At 47.2% G+C, this 23,853-nt stretch overlaps 1 protein-coding gene across 1 annotated transcript in view; it reads right to left on the bottom strand.

Moving 5' to 3' along the window:
- Positions 1–14,000, bottom strand: part of Pygb (glycogen phosphorylase B) — a 57,371-nt gene extending 43,371 nt beyond the window's left edge. The window contains exon 1 of the mRNA XM_028893435.2: positions 13,632–14,000. Within this exon, the coding sequence (XP_028749268.1) occupies positions 13,632–13,874 (243 nt within the window). The 5' untranslated portion in view covers positions 13,875–14,000. The remainder of the gene's footprint in view (positions 1–13,631) is intronic.
- Between the last annotated feature and the right edge of the window lie 9,853 nt (positions 14,001–23,853).

Genomic DNA, 23,853 nt, shown 5'->3' with positions numbered 1-23,853 from the left:
CCTGGTGATTCTCCTGTCTCCACCTCCCATCTCACTATAGAAGAACTAAGATTACAGATGCAGACCAGCAGATCCAGATGTGGCAGGAATTCCAGGGATCTGAACTCAGGCCATCACACTTGCATAGTGAGCATTCTCACCCAGTGAGCCACCTCCCCAGCACAAAATCTTAGGAAGAAAGAAAGAAAAGAAGGAAGGAGGGAGGGGGGAAGGAGGAAGAAGATCTGGGTCTCACTGTCTAGCCCTGACTGGCCTGGAACTCACAGAGGTGCTCCTACTTCTGCCTCCCAAGTGCTGGGATTAAAGGTGTGTACCACTATGTTCAGCCCCAAATCAATGTATTTTTAAATTTATTTCTATTATTTTATATGCATTGGTGTTTTGCCTGCATGTATGTCTGTGTGAGGGTATCAGATCTTGGACGTTACAGACAGTTGTGAGCTGCCATGTAGGTGTTGGGATTTGAACCCATGTCCTCTGGAAGAGCAGTCAGTGCTCTTTAACAGGTGAGCCTTCTCTCCAGCCCATCAAATCTGTATTTTTAAAGTTGTTATAGTTTATCCTTTCTGCCAAAATTTGTACCTCCCACCTAGCACCGAGAAAAGGAAACGTAACTGTTGATTTCCAAAGACTACACTGAAGAAAGACCCAATGCCTACACCTGAAATCTCTGGTTCCATTTTCCCTCCAAGTTGATCATTACCAGGCATAAGCCGAGAAGCCACTGGCCAGGGACAGCCAGAAGCACTGGTCAAGTAATGGGAGCCTTGGCCTTGACAGCTGGGACATGCTTGTTGCTTAGGATTTCTGCAACCTGTTTTAAGAATGTTCTTGCAGGGTGGTGGTGGTGCATGACACCTTTAATCCCAGCAATTAGGAGGCAAAGGCAGGTGATCTCTGTTGAGTTGGAGGCAGCCTCGTCTACAAATAGTTCCAGGGCAGCTAGAGCTGTTACACACACACACACACACACACACACACACACACACAAAAAACACACAAACAAAAAACTGTCTCAGAAAAAAAAAAAAAAAAAAGAATGTTATTTCCCGATCTGTGTTGACTCTGTTTTTCCCATTTCCTTAAGATGGTTGAGTGAATCCCTCCAACTGAAAGAAGCTTGCTGGAGGAGCCAGCCATTAAAATGGACAGACTTGATGGCTTCAAATGGAGGCCCAATTCAGGCTGGCCTGCCTTGGCCAGCTGGGTGCCTAGCACAAGGCGCTCACCCTCTGAACACAACAAAGCCACCCTGGGGTTTCCACTGGGCCAGGCTGTAGCTCAAGAAGCACTGGTTCCCTTCATCACACCATGTCTTAAAGGGGAATTGCAGAACCCAATCAGTTAGCAAGCAGCAGCTGCGGGAGGCAGCTGTGAGGACACCTGTCCAAGCCCCAGGCTGCAAGCCACTTCTCAGTGCTCAGCCTCTTCACACTCTCAGTCCTACCTCCAGGGCAATGGTGCTCTGGGCTTCCCTGCTCAGGAACAGGAGTGAGAGAATCGCTTGCCTATTCTAGCTAGAGAAGGAACGGCTGTTGACCTTTCTCTAGAGTCTGTTCATGTGACTAGAGCAAGTGTTAAGTTGCCTGGTGGACGCCTTTATAGGTTGTTGTTTTTTTTTTTAAAGATTTTATTTATTTATTTATTTATTTATTTATTTATTTATTTATTTATTTATTATGAACACAGAAGAGGGCACCAGATCTCATTACAGATGGTTGTGAGCCACCATGTGGGTGCTGGGAATTGAACTCAGGACCTCTGGAAGAGCAGTCAGTGCTCTTAACCTCTGAGACATCTCTCTAGCCCCTGTAGGTTGTTTTTGTAGTGCTAAGGATGGAACTTAGTTTTTACTCTTTTGGGGGCCCACCATCCACCTCCCAAACAAATCACACACAGGGAGGCTTATTATTACTTATAAATGCCCGGCCTTACCTTGGCTTGTTTCTTGCCAACTTTTCTTAACTTTAATTATTCCATTTATCTTTTTCCTCTAGGCCTTTTCCTTTTCTTCTGTAATCTTACTTTTACTTTTACTCCATGGGTGGCTTGTGGCTGGCCCCTGATGTCCTCCTCTCCTTCTCTGGCTCCTTTTTTTTCCCACTCCTCCCAGATTTCTCCTTCTATTTATTCTCTCTGCCTGCCAGCTCCACCTATTTCTCTCTCCTGCCTCGCTATTGGCCATTCAGCTCTTTATTAGCCCATCAGGTATTTTAGATGGGCACAGTAACACAGCTTCACGGAGTTAAACAAATGCAACATAAACAAAAGTGACACACCTTACAATAATATTCTACAACACTCCAGTGCTTTGCTCATGATGGGCACATGCTCTGCCAATGAGCCACGCTCCCCACCTTCTTTTAATGCTAGGCTTATCATATGCAAAGGCCTACACTAGTTAGGAGAAGTCACAGAAGAGCACTAATGAAGCTCTCCAGCTAGAAAGGGAGATTCAAACACAAATTCCACACCACATAGTGACCTTCCAAAGACAGCTTAGAAGTAAAGGGCTTACGGAGGTGGAATTTAATACCAACAGGTGAAGCCTTCATATAGCTACTTTTTTTTTTTTTTTTTTTTTGGTCATTATTTTCTCAATGGGTTTTGAGACGGGACCTAGCTGGGTATCTCTGGCTGGCTCTGAACTTGTGATTCTCCTGCCTCATCTGAGTGCTGAAAATTACAGACATGTGCCTTTACCATCACACATAGCCTGATGCCCTTTATAAAAACAAGGCTCAGAACTGGGTCTTTCAGACTCCCCTATTCTCAACCAACTCCTTTTCCCTTTTCTGGAAAAAACAAAACAAAACAAAACAAAAAAACCTTAATTAAGAGTCTCTGATTGCAGAAGTGTCTGGGCAACCTGCTGGAAAAGGAAAGAGAATTTTCCAGCACTTGGAGCACAAAACAAAAGCTTGGGCAACTGCTTTCATCAGAATAATCAAGGCTGTAGGCAGCTGGCCTGAGATCTATATTCCTGTTCCCAGGATCACGGGGCAACATTCCCCTTGTCCACTTGGTTCTGTGCATTCACCAGTGACTAAGGGCACAGAACAGCTCTCATCAACAGACTAACATGACACAGGCACACAATTCCAGACCAGTGAGCACAGTGTACCACAGGCCAGGTCCTGGGAAGGCTCCTTCCCGCTTCAGACACACAGAGCCATTCCAGGGGCTGGGTCTTCGCCCTCCTGCTGCCTTCCTATAAGCCGACCAAGGCCCAGACCCTTTGCAGCATGAATGGAGGTCTAATGAGAGGAGAAATAACCAGGCAGGGCAGGATCCAGACAAGACCTGCCCTTATCTTCTAACCATAGCACCATATCCACACTGCAGCATCTCAGTTCCTGTGTGTGTGTGTGTGGTGGGGGTGTGTGGTGGGGGTGTGTGGTGGGGGTGTGTGGTGGGGGAGTGGGGGGTGTTACTCCTAGATCATCAGCCTTCCATACCAAGCATGGCATCTGCCATAGGATACGTGGCCTGCCTGCGGCAACTCTAAAACCCCCTACCTTATCTAGGGCTTCTTTTTCTAATGGTGAGCTCAGTCATAAAGCAGACTGCTGGCAGCTTTCCAACTCTGAGATTGGCAGGAACCAGGACTAGCTATGGGAGGAGGGGCCCAGCACCTCCTCCTGCTTATCTGTGACTCTGAGCTCTAAGCACAGCAATGATTTTGTCTTGTTTCATTTTATTTATGTATGTGAGTGTTTTATCTACATGTATGTTTGTACATCCCTGACCAGAAGAGGGTATCTGGATCTCCTGGGACTGGAGTTATGGATAGCTGTGAGCCACCATGGGGGCCCTCTGGAAGAGCAGCCAGGGTTCCTAACTGCCAGCCACCTCTCCAGCCCAGCAGCAATTTCTTACAGAACTATCCACATCCTCACTTCATGTTCACCTTAAACTGCATTTAGAGGCCGAGGAAAGCCACCTAGCTACAGCCAAAATGACATAGCACACTTCCTCAGCAAAATCCTGTTGTAGACGCCATTCACTAAACTCCTGTGTCTGAATGGCTTTCTAAGTTTCTGGATCACAGAGCTTCCCTTGACTACATCCTGAGAACCCTACTCTGCAGACAGAGGAAAAGCCGTTCCTATGTTGTGCTGGATATGTGGTTCATGGCTGCTTCGGTTTGAGTGTGCTCTGTCCCCTACAAGCTCCCAAGCTCATGTGTGTTTGAAACTGTTGGCCCCCTAGCTAGAAACACTGCCATGGGGAGGTGGTCAGACTTTGGGACACGAGACTTGGCTAGAGGAAGTGGCTTACTGGGAGTTTTTAGACCAGCCCCATTCAGCCTCTCCTGATCCACCCAGAATCAACAGGTCATGCCGCAAGCTTGTACTGACTGCATGCCTCCCCACTGTGGAACTATGAACTGAAATTACTTGGTCCTCTAAGTTCCTTCCATTAAGTATTCTGTCCCAGTGACATGAAAAGTAGTATAATGTCTTATAATGTTATAAGGGGTTATTGGATTTTTGTTTTTCCAGACAGGGTTTCTCTGTGTAGCCTTGGCTGTCCTGGAACTCACTCTGTAGACCAGGCTGGCCTTGAACTCACTGAGATCTACCTGCCTCTGCCTCCCAAGTGCTGAGATTAAAGGCATGTGCCACCACTGCCCAGCTGGGTTTTTTTTTTGTTTGTTTTGTTTGTTTGTTTTTAAAAACACTGAGAAAAGGGTCTTGCTATGTAGCCCAGGCTGGCCTTGAACGTGAGGTAATCTTCCTGCCTCAGCCTCCTGAGTGCTGGTATTACAGCTATGTGCCACTACACTCAGCTCTTGATTCTTTCAGATGAGTTCTGCTATGCAGTCTAGGTTGGCCTTGAATTCCTAGATGTAAGTGATCTTCCTAATTCAGACTCCTAAGTAGTTGGGTTAGGTGGTACCATCACTATCACACCCAGGCTTAAAGCCTTGCTCCTTTTTTTTTTTTTTTTTTTGTTTTTGTTTTTGTTTTTCCAGACAGTTTCTCTGTGCAGCTTTGTGCCTTTCCCGGCTAAGCCTTGCTCTTTTTAATGAGGGGGAAAAATAGATTCAATCTAGTTTAGAAAGTTCTATTTTTTTATTTTTATTTTTCATAACTGTCTCACTGCATTTTCCACACATGTGTGTGTGTTTGGTACAAGGACTGAACCTAAGGCTTTGCACATGCTAGGCAAACACTACTACTGAGCTACCTGCTTAGACCATTTGTTGTTCTTCAGCCACAGTTGAGCCCAGGCTGTAGCCCAGGCTGGCCTCAAACTCGCAGTAATACTTCTGCTTTAGTCTCTGATTGTGATAGAGGAACACCACAGCAAGCTTATCACATCGTATTGTGCTGTTTGGTAGTAGGAGAGCTGGTGGAGCTGAGCAGCGGAGGGCAACACCTCACCAGTGAGAACGTCGGGACTGAGCAGTGTAAGAGGCTCTGTGAAACCTGAGACTTGGAAGGGCACACTGAGGTCACTAGTGGTAGAGGGACGCCATGGTTGCCACTAACTTTCAGATAATTCAGAGGAAAAACTGAGTTCACAGACAAAAAGACCTGACAATTACGTTAAATTGTTCAACATTTAGGGAACTCTGTGTATGAGTCTTGCCAATTTTATTTTGTTTTGAGACAAGGTCTTACTATACAGATCAGGCTGGCCTGCCTCTGCCTCTCAAGTGCTGGGACTACAGATGTGCACCCCATACTCAATATCTTGCAAATTTTAAGTCTATAATCATGTAAAATAAAGTTGTGAAAGTCATATAAAGGGCAGGGGCTATTGCTCAAGGGCAGAATGTTTGCTGTCCATGATCAAGGCCCTGAGTTCAATCCCAGCACCAAAATTTTTTTCTTTTGTGTGTGTGTGTGTGTGTGTGTGTGTGTGTGTGTGTGTGTTGTTTGTTGTGCATGGAAGGGCGAGCTGTACACATCTATGTGTGTATCTAGAGGTCAAAGGAAGGCATCAGGTGACCTCTTTTTTTTCTTTTTTGGTTTTTCGGAACAGGGTTTCTCTGTGAAGTTTTGGTGCCTGTCCTGAATCTTGCTCTGTAGAGCAGGCTGGCCTCGAACTCACAGAGATCCGCCTGGCTCTGCCTCCCATGTGCTGGGATTAAAGGCGTGCACTGCTGCCGCCGCCACCCGCCCCCCCCCCCCCCCCCCCCCCCCCCCCGCCGCCGCCCCGCCCCCCCCACCCGGCCCTTCTCTATTTCTTGTTGCTCTTCTCCTTATCCCTTTGAGGTGGGGTCTCGAACCTGGAGTCTGTGTCGCATCATCATTCAGCTAAACTAGCAACCAGCAAGCCACAGCAATCCTCCTGCTTCCTTCCACTTCGATGCTGGGTTACATGCACGGAATGGACCATGCCTAGTTTTTACATGGGTGCTGTGATCTGACCTCCAGCTGGGCCATCTCTCTGAGGCCCCCCAAAATATTTGGACTTATTTTTATTATTTGAAGTTATGTGTATATATATGGGTCTGTGTGTAGCTAAGTGCGCATGAACACCAGTGCCTGTGAAGGCCAGAGATGTCTGATCGCCTTAGAGTTGGAGTTACCACAGTTGAGAGCCATTCGACGTGAATGCTGGGATGTACTCAGGTCTTTTGCAAAAGCAGCAAGTGCTCCTAACCGCTGAGTCATCTCTCCAGCACCACCAGTCCCATTTTTTTTTTTTTAATGAAGAAAAAAAAAATTGGGGCTGGAGAGATGGCTCAGCGGTTAAGAGCACCGACTGCTCTTCCAGAGGTCCTGAGTTCAATTCCCAGCAACCACATGGTGGCTCACAACCATCTGTAATGAGATCTGGTGCCCTCTTCTGGCCTGCAGGGACACATGCAGGCAGAATACTGTATACATAATAAATACATAAATCTTAAAAAGAAAAAAAATTAAAAATACTTGAGGTACAGAGGTGAGGTCAGTTGCAATAGTTCATAAAGATACAATGGCCCTTGCAGGCATTTACAGGCCTTCCATGTTAGGAAATCTCCAGAGAAACAAAACCAACAAACAGAACACAGTGGACAGGAGGCTAAGCAGACTGACTGTGCAGCAGGAGATCAAGCTCTCTATGATTCTGCAGGACAGACCAGGCTGGCAGAATCGCAAGGCCAGTCCATAAGCAGCCAGTTAGCAGAATTCACTCTATGAGGTGCTCAGGCCCTTGAGGAATGCACTAAGATATATACATTTGGTCTTCGTGGCCAGAGTGCCTTAACCCTCGTTTTGCTTCTATCATTTTTCTAAGTGGTAAGAGTAATAAATGTACAATGAGCATTGCTGGGGATATGGTGGCACAGACCTATAATCCCAGCAGAGATGGAAGGATTTGGAAGTGGAAGTCAGCTTGGTGTTTACACAGCGACCCCTCGCCTCAAACAATAACAAAAAGCAAAATAAAACAAATGGCAAGGAGTGTCTTTTGTAACCCAGCCTCATCTGACTTTGTGTTCCTCAGGTAACCTCAGGGAAGCCACAAGAACGGAGACTGGCAGCCAGGGGAATCACAGAGGTGACTAGGGTCAGACAGTGCAGGCTCAGTCTGGCCTTGACCTTGCTGGGTAGATGAGGATGAGCCTGAACTGACTGTCCTGCCTCCACGAGACTGCTGGGATCACAGGTGTACGCCACCACACCCTATTTATGCAATGCCTGGATCAAGTCCAGGTCCTTGTGCAGGTCAAGCAAACATTAGAACAACCGAACTGCATCCTTTTCCCTCAATCTTCACCTCATCCTGAAATTCTCTTCTGTAGCAAAGATTCAGATTTACCTGAATAAGGTCTGTGGTGGTTTGAATAGGAATGGCCCCAAAGATTCATATATTTGAATGCTTGGTCACCAGGGAATGGCACTATTAGGAGGTGTGGCCTTGTCCGAGGAAGTGTGTCACTGGGGGTGGGTTCTGAGGTTCAAGCCAGATCTGTCCACCCCCTTCCAGCTGCCTGCAGATCCAGGTGTAGAACTTTCAAGCTACTTCTCCAGCACCCTGTCTGCCTGCATGCTGCTGTACTTCTCACTATGACAATGAACTAAACCTCTGAACTGTAGGCAAGCCCCAGTTAAATACTTTCTTTTATAAGAGTTGCTGTGGTCATGACATCTCTTCACAGCAACAGAACATTGACAAATCCAGTAGCAATTAAAATTTTAACTAAATAAAGCTAAGCAGAGTGGTATATGCCTAGAATCCAGCCAGGAGGCTGTGGTAGGAAGATCACAAGTTCAAAGCCAACTGGGCTACACAGGGAGACTGTGTCTCAAAATAAATAAAATGCAAAAACAAATCCACTGATTTAAATGTTAATCTCATCCCCTAAATCACCTTCCTCTAAATCAGGATAATGCTGTCTGTCTGGGCACTGTGTCCCAGCCAGGTTTACACATAAAATTAGCCATCACAGCCTATAAGAGCGGAGGCCAAAGGTGCATGCTCACTGACAGAAGTCTTCATCCAGTCAACACTGAACAGCTGGCGACCATCAGTTTCAGGCCAAAGACCTTCATTTATCTGCTGTTGGGGAAGCCTGCCAGAGGGAAAGGTCACCTTCACACACACACACACACACACACACACACACACACACACATACACACACACACACACTCGGGAACACACACATCAGGAGACTAGGAATGTCAAAAAGGTTTTGCATTTGCTCCTACTACTGATGAATTCTAACAAAGCCCCAGATGTGGGGTTCACAGAGGGCCTGGCTGCTGGATTACCTCCTTAGGTCCAGACTGCAAATTCATTGTGGTTATTTTCCCAGAAGACCTGCTTTTCCTCAACCTACTGCTACCATTGGGCCTCATGCTTATGGGACCAAACCACAGTCCAGGGGGCCCCAAGTGAAGGTCACTAAGCCACAGGGCACTCAACTGGCTTTGCAAAGTCCTCTATAGAGACCAGGCATCTGCACACAGCACACATGAGAGCAAGGTTCTGGTGTCTCCCGGAAATGGATTTCATCTGCCATTTGCTCTGAGTTTAGTTCCTGACTTCTTGCCCAAATTTAACCCACCCTCTGCATTTGTTAGGCACAAAGTGAGGTGGGCACCTTTAGGAACAGACTCCTCAGTCAATACACATTCAAGGCATCTTTTCCTCTATTTTCAACATAAGTTTTATAATACCAGCTGCAAATGCCCAGAGGCACTCCAGACCATCACTTGAATCTTTTTTTCTTCATTTTGGACACAGGGTCTCACACTTCAATACTTTTAATTTAATATTTATTTTTGGTTTTTCAAGATAGGGTTTCTGTGTTGGTTCCAGTTTTGGTAGCCTGGCCTGGAGCTCACCATGTTTGGTTATACCATGACGTCTTACCCCAACTTCACTGAGGCCTTCTATGTTACACCTTGTTTAACCATCCGCAAATATTTTTGGATAGCAGTTTTTGGTTTTGTTTTTTTCTTCTTCTTCTGGACAGGGTTTCACTGTGTAGCCCTGGCTAGCCTAGAACTCACTATGTAGACCAGGCCGAACCTAGAAACCAGCCTGCTTGTGCCTCAAAGGCATGTGCCAGCAACACCCAGTAAGATTTTGGTTTTTGAGACAGGGTCTCTTGCATGGTTCATGATGAGCTCAAACTTGTTATGTAACCAAAGATAGCCTTGAACTCTTCTGGCTCTCTGCATTTCTGGATAGCCGGAATGTCAACATAAAATGGAAACATTTTACAAGTAAACACAAAACCTTAACTCTTCAGAATGTCAAAAACCTCAAAAATAGATTATATAGCTCAACTCTCTTCATTTTAAAGATGTAAAAAATGTGAGGCTAAGAAAGGCTAAAACAAAACAAAACAAAAAAAAACTACACTCAGCTAGCTGGTGTGTGGTGTCACTCAAGGCTATTCTGGGCTACACAGAGGGATCCCGCCAAAAGGGAGGAGGGGTGTCAACCCAAACAGACAGTACAAGTCACACACGTGGACAAAAAAGACACCACAAAGTGGAAAAATCAGGATGGAAAGGGTTTGAGGCTGAAAGTGTGGCTCAGTAGTGAGTGTTTACCCAGGATGCGTCAGGCCTTAGGTTTGATTATCTCCAGCACGAATGAGTGAAACAAAAAGTGTAACTGAGGTTAGACTCAGGTCAGCCCTCCTTGGATACACAGGTCTTCTGGTCCCTAGATTGAGGAGCTGTTTCAGGATGAACTTCTAGACTTTGTCAGAAATTAAGAGAATCCATGCTAATTATTCTGTTTCTAATAACCACAATTCTAGGGCTGGAGAGATGGTTCAGTGGTTAAGAGCACTGGCTGCTCTTCCAGAGGACCTGGCTTTGATCCCAAGCACCTAAATGGCAGGTCACAACTGTCTGTAACTCAGGTCCCAAGAAATCCATCACCCTCTTCTGGCCTCCATGGGCACCAGACTCAAAACTGATGTACAGAAATAAATGGAGGCAAAACACCAATTTTACATTTATTTATATAATAAAATATATTTATTTATTATTTTATGAAATAATAAAATTAAGAAAAAAAATGAAAACACAGTGCCTCTAAGTGAAAGAAAAATCAAGAGCCAATGGATGAGTTTAAGAAAGTCTTTGGAGCCTGGCGGTGGTGGCACACGCCTTTAATCCCAGCACTCGGGAGGCAGAGGCAGGAGGATCTCTGTGAGTTTGAGGCCAGCCTGGGCTACAGAGGGAGATTCAGGAAAGGCGCCAAAACTACACAGACAAACCTGGTCTCGAAAAAACCAAAATCAATAAAAATAAATAAATAAATAAATAGACAAATAAATAAATATAGCCGGGTGGTAGTGGCGCATGCCTTTAATCCCAGCACTGGAAAGGCAGAGCCAGGTGGATCTCTGTGAGTTTGAGGCCAGCCTGGTCTACAGAGTGAGATCCAGGACAGGCACCAAAACTATACAGAGAAACCCTGTCTCAAAACAAACAAACAAACAAAAAACAAAAAAAGCCTCAAGTGCTTCTCCCAGTATAGAAAAAAGAAAAGATGTAGAAAACAAAATGAATGGCACTTCTAACGTAAGCACCGCGTGGCGAGACCACAGTTAACATCTCCCTCCTAGTCACTGTATATGCCGCCGTGATTCCCCAGTCTGGGACGTGCAGGCTCACATCCCTCAGGCACTGCCGGAGCCTGGGCGGGCTCCGAGGTGTTCTGTTGGTAGTCCGTTCCCATTCCTCACATGGACTTGTGCAGAGAGGTGACTGGCTGATTGTCATCATCAGTTACCCAGACAAGTGTGGAAAACCAGGGCATCAAACACTCAAACCTGGGCTCTACCACTGTGCTACACCTCTCCTGTCTCTTGTATGAGACAGGGGCTTTGGCCCAGGCTGCCTCAAACTCTGGAGTAGCTGAGTCTACAGGAGCACATCACCATACCCAGAGGCACTTCTAACTTATTTACGTTTGTATGACGTGTGTATGTGTGTGTGTGTGTGTGTGTGTGTGTGTGTGTGTGTGTGCATGGGCACACATAGCCACAGGTCAACTCCAGAGGTCAGAGCACGGTGTCTTTCCTTCTTTCCACTAGGGGTTCTAGGAACCAATTTCAGGCTGGCACGGCAGGTGCCTGTCACCTCACTCATCTCACCAGCCCTCAGCTTTCCAGTTTTATATAGCTTTCCTATGGGGCTCTGACAAACAGCAGCCTTCCATTCACAAACTGGGCAGGTTACTTATCTTTTGGTTTTTGAGACAGGATATGCTGTATGATGGGATTATCGGTGTAAACCACCAAAACATACCCATCCACACTAAATTAATGTATGATATGTGTATGTTAAGTGGAGCACGGGGAGAAAGGTTCCCATCTACAGGGAGGACGGCGGACAACCCGTCACACCTGAGGATCAGGAAACCTGCTGGGTAGACGGCTGCACCGAGAGACATTTCCTTAATCCTTGGACCCATCATAACTGGAGCCCTAGTGTCCTCCAACTCCTGGGAAATGACCTTGAACACGCAGGCAAAGCCATATCCCTTGTCACCCACTGCCTGGACAACACCAGAGAATCTGAGCAACACAGCTCTTGTACTAACAAGGCATTCTGGGGGAGCCACTGCTCCTGGCCACTTTCCCTGGCACTTATCCCAAGCCCTTGTTGTAATAACCTGTTTTAGCCATTCGGGGCCACTTCTTTAGAAGCTGTCCTGCATACTAAATATGAAGAGGCCCAACTGGTAGTCTAACAGCCTGTCCTTACCATCTTTATTTCAGGAAGGGGAAAAGCCTCAGAATGCGTTTGGAAAGCAATTAATGTTTACTCTTACCAATTATCCAGTATACTTCAATGCCCCGTATAAAAAGTTCTCTAAAGTTCTGTCAGTAAAGCAGCCGCCGGGTGCCCAGGTTTCCACTACAATCAAATCATTACTAACTGGCCCCAGATGTCTGTTCCTTGCTAGTTTTTAACTCTATCTTAGTACAGGGTAGGCAGAATTCTCCATACCAAGAGGGAAAAAGGGAGGGAGGGAGGAAGAAAATCTGGCAACAGGGGGCTGTGCAAAAATATGATTCATCCACAAGCTGAAAAGCACCAGTATGTGTTATTGACCAGGAACCCTGTTTATGGGTGAAGCGACAAATGGTTTGGGGTGAAACAAAAGCCACAAAATTGTGCAGCACACAAATGTACATACCTGTGTATTTAGGAACAGAAATTACCTGGAAGCACAAATGGCAAAAAATAATGAGGACTGTGGGGCTTGGTGGAGCTGGCTGCGCCTTTAACCCCAGAACTCCAGACAGAGAGATGCAGGGGGATTTTGAATTTGAGGCCAGTTTAACTGCATACAGTTACAGGTCAGACAGGGCTGAACAGTGGGGGTGGTGGGGTGGGGGTGGGGGGTGAGAACTGTCAGAGGCTTTCTTCAATTACTCTATTTTGCCACTGAGAATAGATGTTTGCAAAATAGAGAAAGTAACAACTTCTAAAGCAATCTCCAGACAAGTTTTGCCAGGGTGGAAACCTCAAAGACAGCCTTCCGATCCCTCCCGTTTTAGGCAGGCTTTACAACGATTTTTTTTCTCATCGGTCCACGGTGTGTGTGTGTGGGGTTGGGGGGGGGGCACAATTCCCTGCAGAAGATGACTGATCTCACCCCTATCCAACTCATAAAACTACCGGGCCTGGTTCCAGTCCCTTGTTCTTCACTCGGGGCTGCAGAAAAACAAAGGGGGTGGGAAGCACCAACTCTGCAGCCATCTCGGAAACTCACAGCTGGAAACCAGCCAGAAAATCCGCCTGGACTTGGGGCCTGGCAGCTGCTGAAACAGCAGACCCCTAAGGCACTTTTTGCAGACCTGCCTGCGACTCCGCTGAGCTCAGAGGCCTGGCTCTGGACTGCCAGATTCCGGACGACACACACCCCCAGGGGACAGACTGCAGTGGAAGACCAGGGCCACTCAAAGCCATCCTCAGGGACTAGGGGCGGCAGGCAGGGGAGCCGGGGGATGGCTCTCAATCAGAAGGAAACCCGCAAGCGCACGGTATGCACGCGTCCTTCTAAAGAGGATGCACAGCTCCACTGTCACTTCACTGGTCACTGGTGAAAGTGGTGCAACAGGGACCGGAGCCCACCGGCGACACCGGGGGGCGGAGCCCGCCCTGCCCAGGGCCGGGTCTCCCTCCCGGGAATGGCGGGCGGCTCACCTTGGGGTCCCGCTCGTAGTAGTGCTGCTGCGTGCGGATCCAGCGGCCCACTAGGTGGTCGCGCACGGTGTGTGCCAGAGCGAAGAAGTAGTCGCGGGGCGTGGCCACATTGCGGTCCTTGACCAGCGTGAAGTGCAGGTGCCTGTTGAAGCTCTTCCGCACCTCGGCCACGTCGCCCAGCCCGGCGAGGCCACGCACGCTGATCTGCTTCTGCCTCTCGCTGTCCGTCAACGGCTTCGCCATGGCGCCAGAAGAGGCAGCGGACGAGGGATGGACCTGGAGCGAGCGGAGGAGACTCTAATGGCTAGGATGCTGCAGCGTCTCTGGCGCCAAGGACTGCGGCGGAGGACGGCTGACACGGATTGAGCTTGCGCAGTTCGAGTGGGCAGGGCCGCGCCGAGGGGCAGGGCCTGAGTTGGAGGCGGGGCTGCGGGGAGAAAAGACCATGGATTTAGGAGAATGTTTCAGCCGGGAAGACAGCATAGACTCTGGAACGTGGGGAAATGGTTTATCCCTTTTACTGGTGTGTCTGAAGCTGGAATGACCGGCCTACAGCTTCACCCTACCTGAGATCTACCTCCTTTATGGAACAAAATTAGAAACAGAACTAGTGCTGTGCCTGCCACACCAGAGGGCGAACCCTTTCCATCCAACTTCCTGGAGTTTCTAGGGCTGCAGGCGCTGGCTCTGCACAGAATCACCAGATGTCCTCTTTAGGACTGCCTTGGGTGCTAAAGTGCAGCAGAGTCCTGTTAAATGTTGAGAGCACATGCTTGATAGTCAGCCTCCAACACCTGCTGGGCCCTGTCAGCCCTGAGCTGACAGACAGGTGGCTCTGAAAATACACCTAAGAAAATAAAAGGTTGTTTATACAAAAATTGCAAATTCAGAATTCCCCATGACACTTGATTTCAGCTCTGGGGAACAAATTGCATGGAAATCCTCCAAACACAAATTGCTAGTCTAGGCTAAAGTATCATAAAATACTGAGATACATATATATATATATATATATACATGTGTGTGTGCAGAATACATACATGTATATACATATACACATATGATACAATTTATATGTGTGTATGTATATATATCATCTCCTTATCACTCTGAATGACTACCAAGTCATTCAGAACCCCTGCTCTGTAAATCACACACTAGCAGACACAATGCCCTTTGACCTGAAGCAGGAAGAAAGAACACCCCATGTCTGGAGGAGCTCAGTCTCTCTGGCAGAGACACAACCCCCTCCACTTATGTGGGGTGCGGCTTCCAAAGTTGCTGCTCAGCACTAACTTCCAGTGGTTAGATGGACCCACTGGTCCTCAGCACACAGGGTGGCCTCCTGTAAACTCCCCTGGCCCCAGAAGGGCCTTTCCTTTGTTCTGGGGAAGCTCCCCTCACATAATGAGGCCTTCCTTGACTCCTTTCAGTGGGCTGATGGGGATACAGAAGTTTCTGCTTGTGGAGGTAAAGGTTGCCACAGGGGATATCATAACAGTCCAGGTGTAGAGGAGGTGTGTCACTGGGGGTGGACTCCGAGGTTTCAAAAGCTTGCCCTGTCTCTCAATCCCTCTGCCCTCAACTTGCGGGTAAGATGTGAGCTCCCAGCTACTGCTCTAGTACCATGCTTGCCTGCCTGATGCCAAACTTCCTGCCACGATGGTCATGAACTCTAAACTTCTGAAACTGTAAGTAAGCTCCCAATAAACTCTTTCTTCTATTAAAAGAAAAAAAGTCCAGGTGTAAGGTTGGAGGTACAGCTCAGAAATAGTGTGGCTTGCACAGTGGATACCATCCCCAGCTCCAGAAAAGGCAGAAACAAAACTCCAGGTGCAGCTGTTTTCCTGGTTTGATGCTTCCAGAGTCAACTGGCCTCTTCATCTACAGACCTCTCAGGAGACAACACACTGGAACGCCTCTCCTTACTCTTGTCTGCTCAGGAATTCACTTCAGCGCTTTATCCTTGTGATTCTGAAGCCAGCAAGATCAAATTTCAGCCAGTGATGGCAGGGCTTGTGGGATTCCTGATAGACTGGAGGCTGGGGACTCTGGCTAATGTTATCTCTTTGAGAGTGACTTTACAGTTCAGAAGTCATCCCAGTGGGTGTGCCCCTACCACACCACCTGCACAGTCCTGGGGAACAGATTGTGCGCTTCAAAAGACAAAAACATTAGAGCTGGCCATGCCTGGAATCCCAACACTGGCTGAGGCCAGCCTCATAGGCAGAGCCGCTTCAAAACAAACAGTTGTTCAAAGACAGATTTTCTGGTGTAACAGATTATACCTAACATGTGGGAAAGGTTCAGCCACCTACCTTGGCAGGGAATAGGGACCCTCTTGTTCTAACGATCTACACTTACCTCAGAGGTGTGGAAGACTGAAGCTCCCTGGTTCTAGGCAATACTGCTGGCTTCTCTATGTCGGTCAGTCAAGTGTTAATAACCACAGACCAGACTTTTCAAGAAATGGACACAAATGGCAAATGCATTAATTAGGCTGGACCAAGTTAAATAGAGAACCTCACCCACCCCCAGCTGGAGTGATCTGATGACATGGAAGCCCTCCCTCACTGTTCTGGTGAATTTTTGTCAACTTGACAAAGCCTACAGTCATCTGCGAAGAAGGAACCTCAATTGATAGAAGGCCACCATTAGATTAGCCTATATGAAAAAAAGGGGAGGGGAGCATTTTCTTGACGAATGCTCCATGTGGGAAAAGCCCAAAGCACAAGCTGAGCCAGTCACAGAGAACAAGCTAGGAAGCAATATTCCTCCATGGTCTCAACATGAGTTTTAGAGGAGACAAAGATTTAAACCACTGTATATGATCCACACTCATATAACCCAGCCAGTCTCCCAGCCCAGTCCTGCGACCCCTGACCTCAGACTCCTCACCTGTGTTTGCCTGGTTTTCAATTCCATCCAAGCATCTTCCCATCTTCCAGTCTTCACACTGAGATTTTCTTGTGTCTCCCCTCCACCAATAGCAGATGCTGTTGATTCTGATTCAATACGGTCTTGGGTAGCCCAGATGTCAGGTGAAGCTGATGTTACTGAACTCAGGTCCCCAGGCTCATCCAACACACACACACAAAGGTAAATGCTAGGAATAAAAAAAAAAAAGGCTTTATTTGGTAGCCAAAGAATGGGAGGGAGGAACTTTGCTAGCAGGTCATCTAGGAGCATGAGGTCAAAGATCCAAGACAGGACAATGAGGGGAGAGGCAGGCTAAGAGAGAGGAAGGATTCTCATGTTCTCCCTGGAATAGGTAGAGATCTTCCAGGAATCCAGGTGTCACTATTTTTTTTTTTTCTTCTCATTTCATGGTTTGATGTTTCCAGTCACAGTAGCTGGTAGGTGTCTTTAGCCTTGAAGGGAGGAGGAGAGAGGTTTGGCAAGTCTAGGTCAAGTACTCTTCGGATTACAGTCCCAGCAAAAACATTTCTCAAATGTCTGACGTGTCAACATGGAGGGCCAAGTCAAGTCTGACCCAGAGGTAAAGGTAGCAAGGAAGAGAGACACAATGTAAAGACAGATGTTAAGCTTGGCACGGGAGCACATGCCTGTCTGCAATCACAGCAACAGAGAGGCTGAGGCAGGAGGATTACCAGTTCCAGATCACCTTGGGCTACACTGTGAACTTTGAAACAGAACAAAAGGAGACAAGCACCCATCAGACATGAGCGGGCTCAAGTGAAGCATAAGAAAAAGTGGTATTGTGTGACACTCGCCTGAAGAGTCATGAACCAGGGTCTGCTCACACAAATAGGGAGCTGGTGAAGGGTGAAGTAAGGATACCACCAAAGTCCAACAAGGTGAAACAGGAAGTTCTACTGGGATTACTACCAGGCGCGGAAATGACTCAAAGACAGCTGCACCAGCTAAACTACCTCCAGCATGAGTGACAACACTCAAGAACGCTGGGAACCTGGAGCACACGTTACAAGCCGCTGACAGCCCAACAGATCGGAGAGTGTCTCTTCCAGGCAGCTTCATTGGTTCGAGCCTCTTCCAGGTGGCTTGACAGGTCTGCTTCTTCCAGGCAGCTTGGACTGTCTGAGAGTATCTCTCAGCAGTTCTTACTGCTTACTTAAGCTTGGAGAGGAAGCCTAGGGAATCTGGTCAGTTTCAAGGATTTCCTGAGGCTACTGAGGAAATTGTTTACTTCCTGAGTTCCGGCTTTGTTTGTTTGTTGTTTTTGAGAAAGAGTCTCGGAGTTGGGGGTTTAGCTCAGTGGTAGAGTGCTTGCAGGCCCTGGGTTCGGTTCTCAGCTCTGGAAAATTTAAAGAGAGAGAGAGAGAGAGAGAGAGAGAGAGAGAGAGAGAGAGAGAGAGAGAGAGAGAGAGGAGACAGAGAGAGAGAGAGAGAGAGAGAGAGAGAGAGAGAGAGAGAGAGAGAGAGAGAGAGGAGAGAGAGAGTGTCTCACTATATAGATCACTCTGGCCTTTCTCACAGAGTACTGACCTGAGTGCTGGAATTAAAGGCTGACCACTTTCTGAGTTTTAAACAGCTTCCCTCCAAGTCTGAACTCTTTATTTGCAATGTTTTTTTTTGTTCTTTGAAATTTCCATACAATGTCTTTTGATCATATTCTGCCCCCTTTCCAAATTCTTCCCAGACCTGCCACCTCTCCCTACCTACCCAAATTCGTGTCTTTCCTTTCTTTCTTTCTTTCTTTCTTTCTTTCTTTCTTTCTTTCTTTCTTTCTTTCTTTCTTTCTTTCTTTCTTTCTTTTTAATGCATTAAGTCCAGTTTGTGCAGCCCATATCCGCTACTGGTCTTCCACTTCAGTACCACCAACCTCCCAGGGACCACAACCTTAAAGAAAACTGCCTTTCTCAGAAGCTATCAATTGCCAAGAACTCCTCAGCGAGGGCTGGGTGCCCACCTTCCCTCTCCATGCTGGGATTTTGTCCGGCTTGAGCTGGTGCTGAGCTTCTGTGTGCTGTGACAGCTGCTGTGAGTTTGTGTGTGCAGCTTTCCTGCTGTGTCCCCAAACCAGTTACCTTCTAGTCAGCCACCGTCTCTGGTGCCTACAGTCTTTCCACCCCCTCTCCCACGAGGACTCCTAAGCCTTGGAGGGAGGGGTGTGATAGAGGCATTTAGGGATGAGCATTAGAAGATGGACTATTTTATCCAAAATAAATTACTATACAAGTGGCCTTCAAGTCTCTGAAAAGCCATCTATCTAGAAAGCCATTACCATTATAATACACATTCAGGAAAGCTAGTGGGAACTGGTAATTATTGGGAACTATGGGGGTCCAGCCCCTTGATAGTCCCCTCCCAAGGACCAGGAAGAATCTACAACCAGCTGATAATTAATCTTTGATGAAAAGAAATGAATCTTTGTACACAAAACTCCTTAGTCCATACACTTTATTTTTCTGTGTGAGTTCTCTCTCTATAAGCTTCTATTCTGCTCTCATGCCTAGCTCCTTTCTTGCCTGATTTCTCCCTATATTAATCTACTGCTCCCTCTAAGTTTTATCTTAATTCTCTCATCTTAATTCTGCTTCATCTAGGTCCTTTTCATCTCATTATTGTCCAACTAGTACTTCCCCATCTGACTCTTCCTCATCTTCCAATTCATCCACCCGTTCTCTCGCCTCAAAATCTTCCTTATCCCTCTCCTTTCTCCATCTCTCTGTCCTCTCAGGAGTCCAGTTATAAACCCAAGCAATAGCAATCTCCTGGTTGAGCAAGGTCACCAGGCTTGAATTCTACGGGTCATAAAGGTAGGGAAGAATTTTCCTCCGGCAGTGACCACTATGCTTCCAGGGTCAAATGGAGGGGTGATAAGAATCACACAGAGGGGCAGTAATTGTTAATTATCATTTGCAACCCAGAAGGGAAGTGACTAATGAATTAACTAAAGGCTAAATTTGGGTAATATCTAAGAAGAGGGATCTTATGTCCTCCACTATAGTCTTAAACGTGATTGGTAGAAAATGTTAAGAATCTATAAGTTGCTACGTCAGTGGGAGAAAATAAAACTGCCTTCTTCCTTCCTGTGGCTCCTATCTGTTCACGCTATCTGCCAGTTATCTGCAGGGTGGGGGAAGGTGCGTTCAGTTGCTAGGCAACCTGTGTACAGCTAGATACCTCCAGTGATAGTTAAAGGGAGATCTGGAACTAAAGGTAAGATTTGGGAAAGGAGGAAGTTAAGCTTTATTGGCACATCCGCCAGGCCTTCTCAAACGGGTAGCCTGGATGCTTAAGTCTGTTCTTAGAGAGTACAGAGGTATCTCTGATAAGGTACTTTCCTCCATCTGGGAATGGACCTGGCCGGATGCTGCCAATGACGATAATTACAGAGAGGCTTGAACTGGGGTTCTGGCTGTGCATAGCTGTCAGTGCAGATTATCTAAATATTTCATTAGTAGAGGGGAAATGGTGCCCAATAAATGATGGAAAAGCAGCCGGGCGGTGGTGGCGCATGCCTTTAATCCCAGCACTTGGGAGGCAGAGGCAGGCGGATCTCTGTGAGTTCGAGGCCAGCCTGGGCTACCGAGTGAGTTCCAGGAAAGGCCCAAAGCTACACAGAGAAACCCTGTCTTGAAAAACCAAAAAGAAAAAAAAAAAAGATGGAAAAGCTACAGCAGCACACAAGAAACTCACAGCAGAAAATGGCTGATAATCAAAAGCCAAATCTCACCAAGGCTCCTTGAGCCTCAGCTTGAGCTCTGGAAGGCCCTTGGCTTCTTCCAGGTATGGCTTTGTCATAATCAGCTGAAATCCTACTTTGTATATTTTTGCGGCTCGCAGCAGGTAATGATTGGCTGCATTTCCTCAACAGCATTGACTTTTGTTTCCTCCGTGCCAGAACTGAACCCAGTGCTCTGCACAGGCTAGGCATTTGCCATGGGCTTGAGACAGGATGCTGCTGTAGTCTCTAGGATGGCTTCAAACTCACAGTCTTCCCACTTCCACCTCCTGAGTACTGGGGATCACCAGTAAGTGCCACTCTACCTCACATCAGAATCAGGACTTTTTTTTTCAGCCAGGTAAGAGCAAATGGAGAAGCATCTTTAAGTTTTCTTCTGTATTACCAGAACATCTGTAAAATGACCGGGAATCCCTTGGGTTGCACACTCTAACATCACTGGAATGTCCTTGACTTCAGTATTGACTGCTGACTCAGGGCGCATCCTAGTCTCTTCAGTTTCTACAGCATACAAACACTCGAGAAGCTGGCCGTGGACACAAAAGTAAAATTATCCTTTCTTTCTGACCTTTCTACTCCAAAGAAAACACCCAGTAACACTGGCTGTTCTTCCTGAGGTCCTGAGTTCAATTCCCAGCAACCACATGGGGGCTCACAACCATCAATAATGAGATCTGGTGCCCTCTTCTGGCCTGCAGGTGTACACACAGGCAGAACATTGTATACATAATAAATAAATCTTTAAAAAAGAAAAAAATAGGGCTGGAGAGATGGCTCAGCCGTTAAAGGCTAGGCTCACAACCAAAAAAAAAAAAAAAAAAATATTTAAAAAAACATGCTTATGTCCACCTGAAGTCATGTGCAAAACCGCTACTAACAGTATGTGAATGTCCATGAGCACTTGAATGGGCACATAAATTGGGACATAACCGCATGGCCACAAGACATCCACAGCCATTCCCCCTAGTGCAGATGAGTAGTGCGGTGTGGTAGAGGCCAGCTCAGAAGAGCATGCCCAGATTGCTGCTGCTCATGACGATCTGTCAGATGTCAGCATGCAATGAACCTTGGGGTAGGCACATTTGAGGGGTGAAAATCTCTTGGACTACTTCTTAGGTTTCAGATGTTCTGCTTGCTGGTCCCAGCTGTCAGCCACAGCCAGCTTGGGGACTCATCTTGTTCCCAAAGTGACTGAGAAACCTGTTGCAGATGGCAGTATCCCAGGAGGAGCTCCTGGCACATTGATCTATGCTGGAGTCTCTCTGGGTGCCACCCTCAGCTGCTGCTTTGGTTTCCTCCCAGCCTCCGCTGTCTTTGGATGTCCCCCACTAGAGTTACCCTGCATGAGCTGCAGGTCCCCTGCACTTCCTCAGGGGAGCTCCAAGCCTAGACTCTTCCTGCAAACGAACCCCTCCTAGCAAGGGCCATTGTCCAACTCCACTCTCTGTAGCCCCCCTCCCCCCCCCCCGGCTGGGCATGGAGCGGCAGGAGAGGGGCTGGGCAGGTGGTAACTGAAGGCAGACACGGAGCCAAAGGTGGTGGGTGTTCTGATGTGTGAGACTCACGCCTTTAATCCTAACACTCTGGAGGGAGAGGCAGGTGAATCTGAGTTGGAGGCCAGCCTGGACTACATAGCAAGTTTCAGGACAGCCAAGGATGGCAAGACCTTGTCTTCAAAAAACAAACACACAAAGCTGGATAAGAAGAGCATATACTGTGTGGTTCCAGCCATGTGACAATGGAGGGCTGGCACAAACAGGTGTCATAAAGGGGCTGGAGGTGTAGCTCGGTGGCACATGTTCAACCCCAGCACCCAAAACAGACATGTGTCGTGATGGAAATCAGACAATGGTTGCCAGGACACTGAGTGAAACTCTCTGGGGTGACAGACATGCTCCATACGTTTTAGGGGCGTGAACGACACAAGGACAATCATTTCACAAAACCATTTAAGTAGCAGTTTGAAGATCTGCGCATTTTACTGCATGAAAATGCTATCTAATGAAGGAAAACCGGCTGGACTGGAAAAGGCTAGCAACAGCCTCTACAAAGGGGGCAGCTGTGGCCAAGAGGGAGCCCCCAGAACAGGCCTGAGTTCCCACTGAGGGCCATTTCATGCAGAGCAAGTTCAGCAGAGAGGGAGCCAAACATGGAGCTGTGTCTAAGAAGAGGAGGCAGGGAAGACTTCTTGCCAAAAGTCTATTTGCTTTGCTGCTGAACCCTGGCTGTTCGGTTTGGGTGGAGCTCCGCCTGGGAGCGCCCACTCACAAGGCAGAAGAGCAGAGAGCCCTACAAGGAAATGCCAGGCAGGGCGAGGAGGCAAGGCCCCCGCGACCCATCAGGGATTTCATCTCCTTCATTCTCCTGGGCAGACTTTTCTCAATTGAGCACCCCCCATCCCACTCCCCAGGATCCCCAGCTAGCTAGCTGGTCTGGCTCTTCTCTCAAGTGTCAGTGAGACTGCAGGTCTGAAAAAGGCCTGCGGGTTCAATGAGAACATCTGCTGAGTTAGGAACAAAAGAAAGTATGTGGTCAGGCTTGGCCAGAGAGACCCGCCCCGAAGAGAAACCTGTTATGATTCCTCTGGCAGTGTTGTACCAGGAACACAGGGCCTCACAGATTCTTTGCACGCCCCTGAATTTCATTCCCAGACTCATGCTTCCGTTTTTTTCAAACGGCTTTACTGAGATGTAGTTTACCTATCATAAGCTACCAGTGTAAAGTACACAATTCAAGGCGGTTTTAGTATATTACAGAGTTGTGCCATCATTATAATTTAAGTGTACATAACCTTTTCACTGTCTCCCTCCAAAATACTGCACTGTACCAGTTTGGAGTTACTATCAATTCTTCCCTATCTGCTCTGAGAAACTACCACCTTGATTCTGCCTTGACTTTGGACATTTTATGTAAGTCAAATCATACAATATGTAATCTTTTGTGTCTAGTCCCTCTTTCCACCGCTGTTCTAAGAATTAAACCTAGGGCCTTTCTCTGCATGCTAGACAGCTTTACCCCATGGATTTAACCACAGCCCTAGAATTTCATTTCTTTTAAAGGCTGAATTACATTCCAACGTGCTCCTTTTATTTTATGGGTATTTTGCTTGTCTGTATGTCTGTATACCACATGTACACCTGGTGTTCAGAGGCCAGAAGATGTTATTAGATGCCCTGGGACTGAACTTATAGATAGCTGTGAATTGCCAAGTGGGTGTGGGATTCACATCTGGGTCCTGGAAGAGCAGTTAGTGCTCTTGACCAGTAAGCTATCTCCCCAGGCCTAAAGTACTCATTAAAAAAATAAAGGTCCTTTAAAGGTCTGGGATTATGGCTTAGTGATAGAGTGTCTAGTTGTGTCCCCCAATCTTAGAAAATAAATATCCTTTGAAATCTCCTACTCCTCAGAAAGTTCAAACCCCTTATTTTTATCCCCACATCTCTCTCTTGCCTTAAAAACAAGTCCTGGCAGGCCTCTGAGCTTTGGCATTTTGATTTGCAAAGCTGTTTGATCCTGAGCTGTCCTCCCTGGATGGGTTCCAACCCTGAAGCC

Source organism: Peromyscus leucopus, chromosome 4 (assembly GCF_004664715.2).
Source record: "Peromyscus leucopus breed LL Stock chromosome 4, UCI_PerLeu_2.1, whole genome shotgun sequence".
NCBI classification, from domain to species: Eukaryota; Metazoa; Chordata; class Mammalia; order Rodentia; family Cricetidae; genus Peromyscus; species Peromyscus leucopus.
The sequence above is the reverse complement of the archived record's forward strand: the minus strand, read 5'-3'. Positions and strand labels throughout refer to the sequence as shown.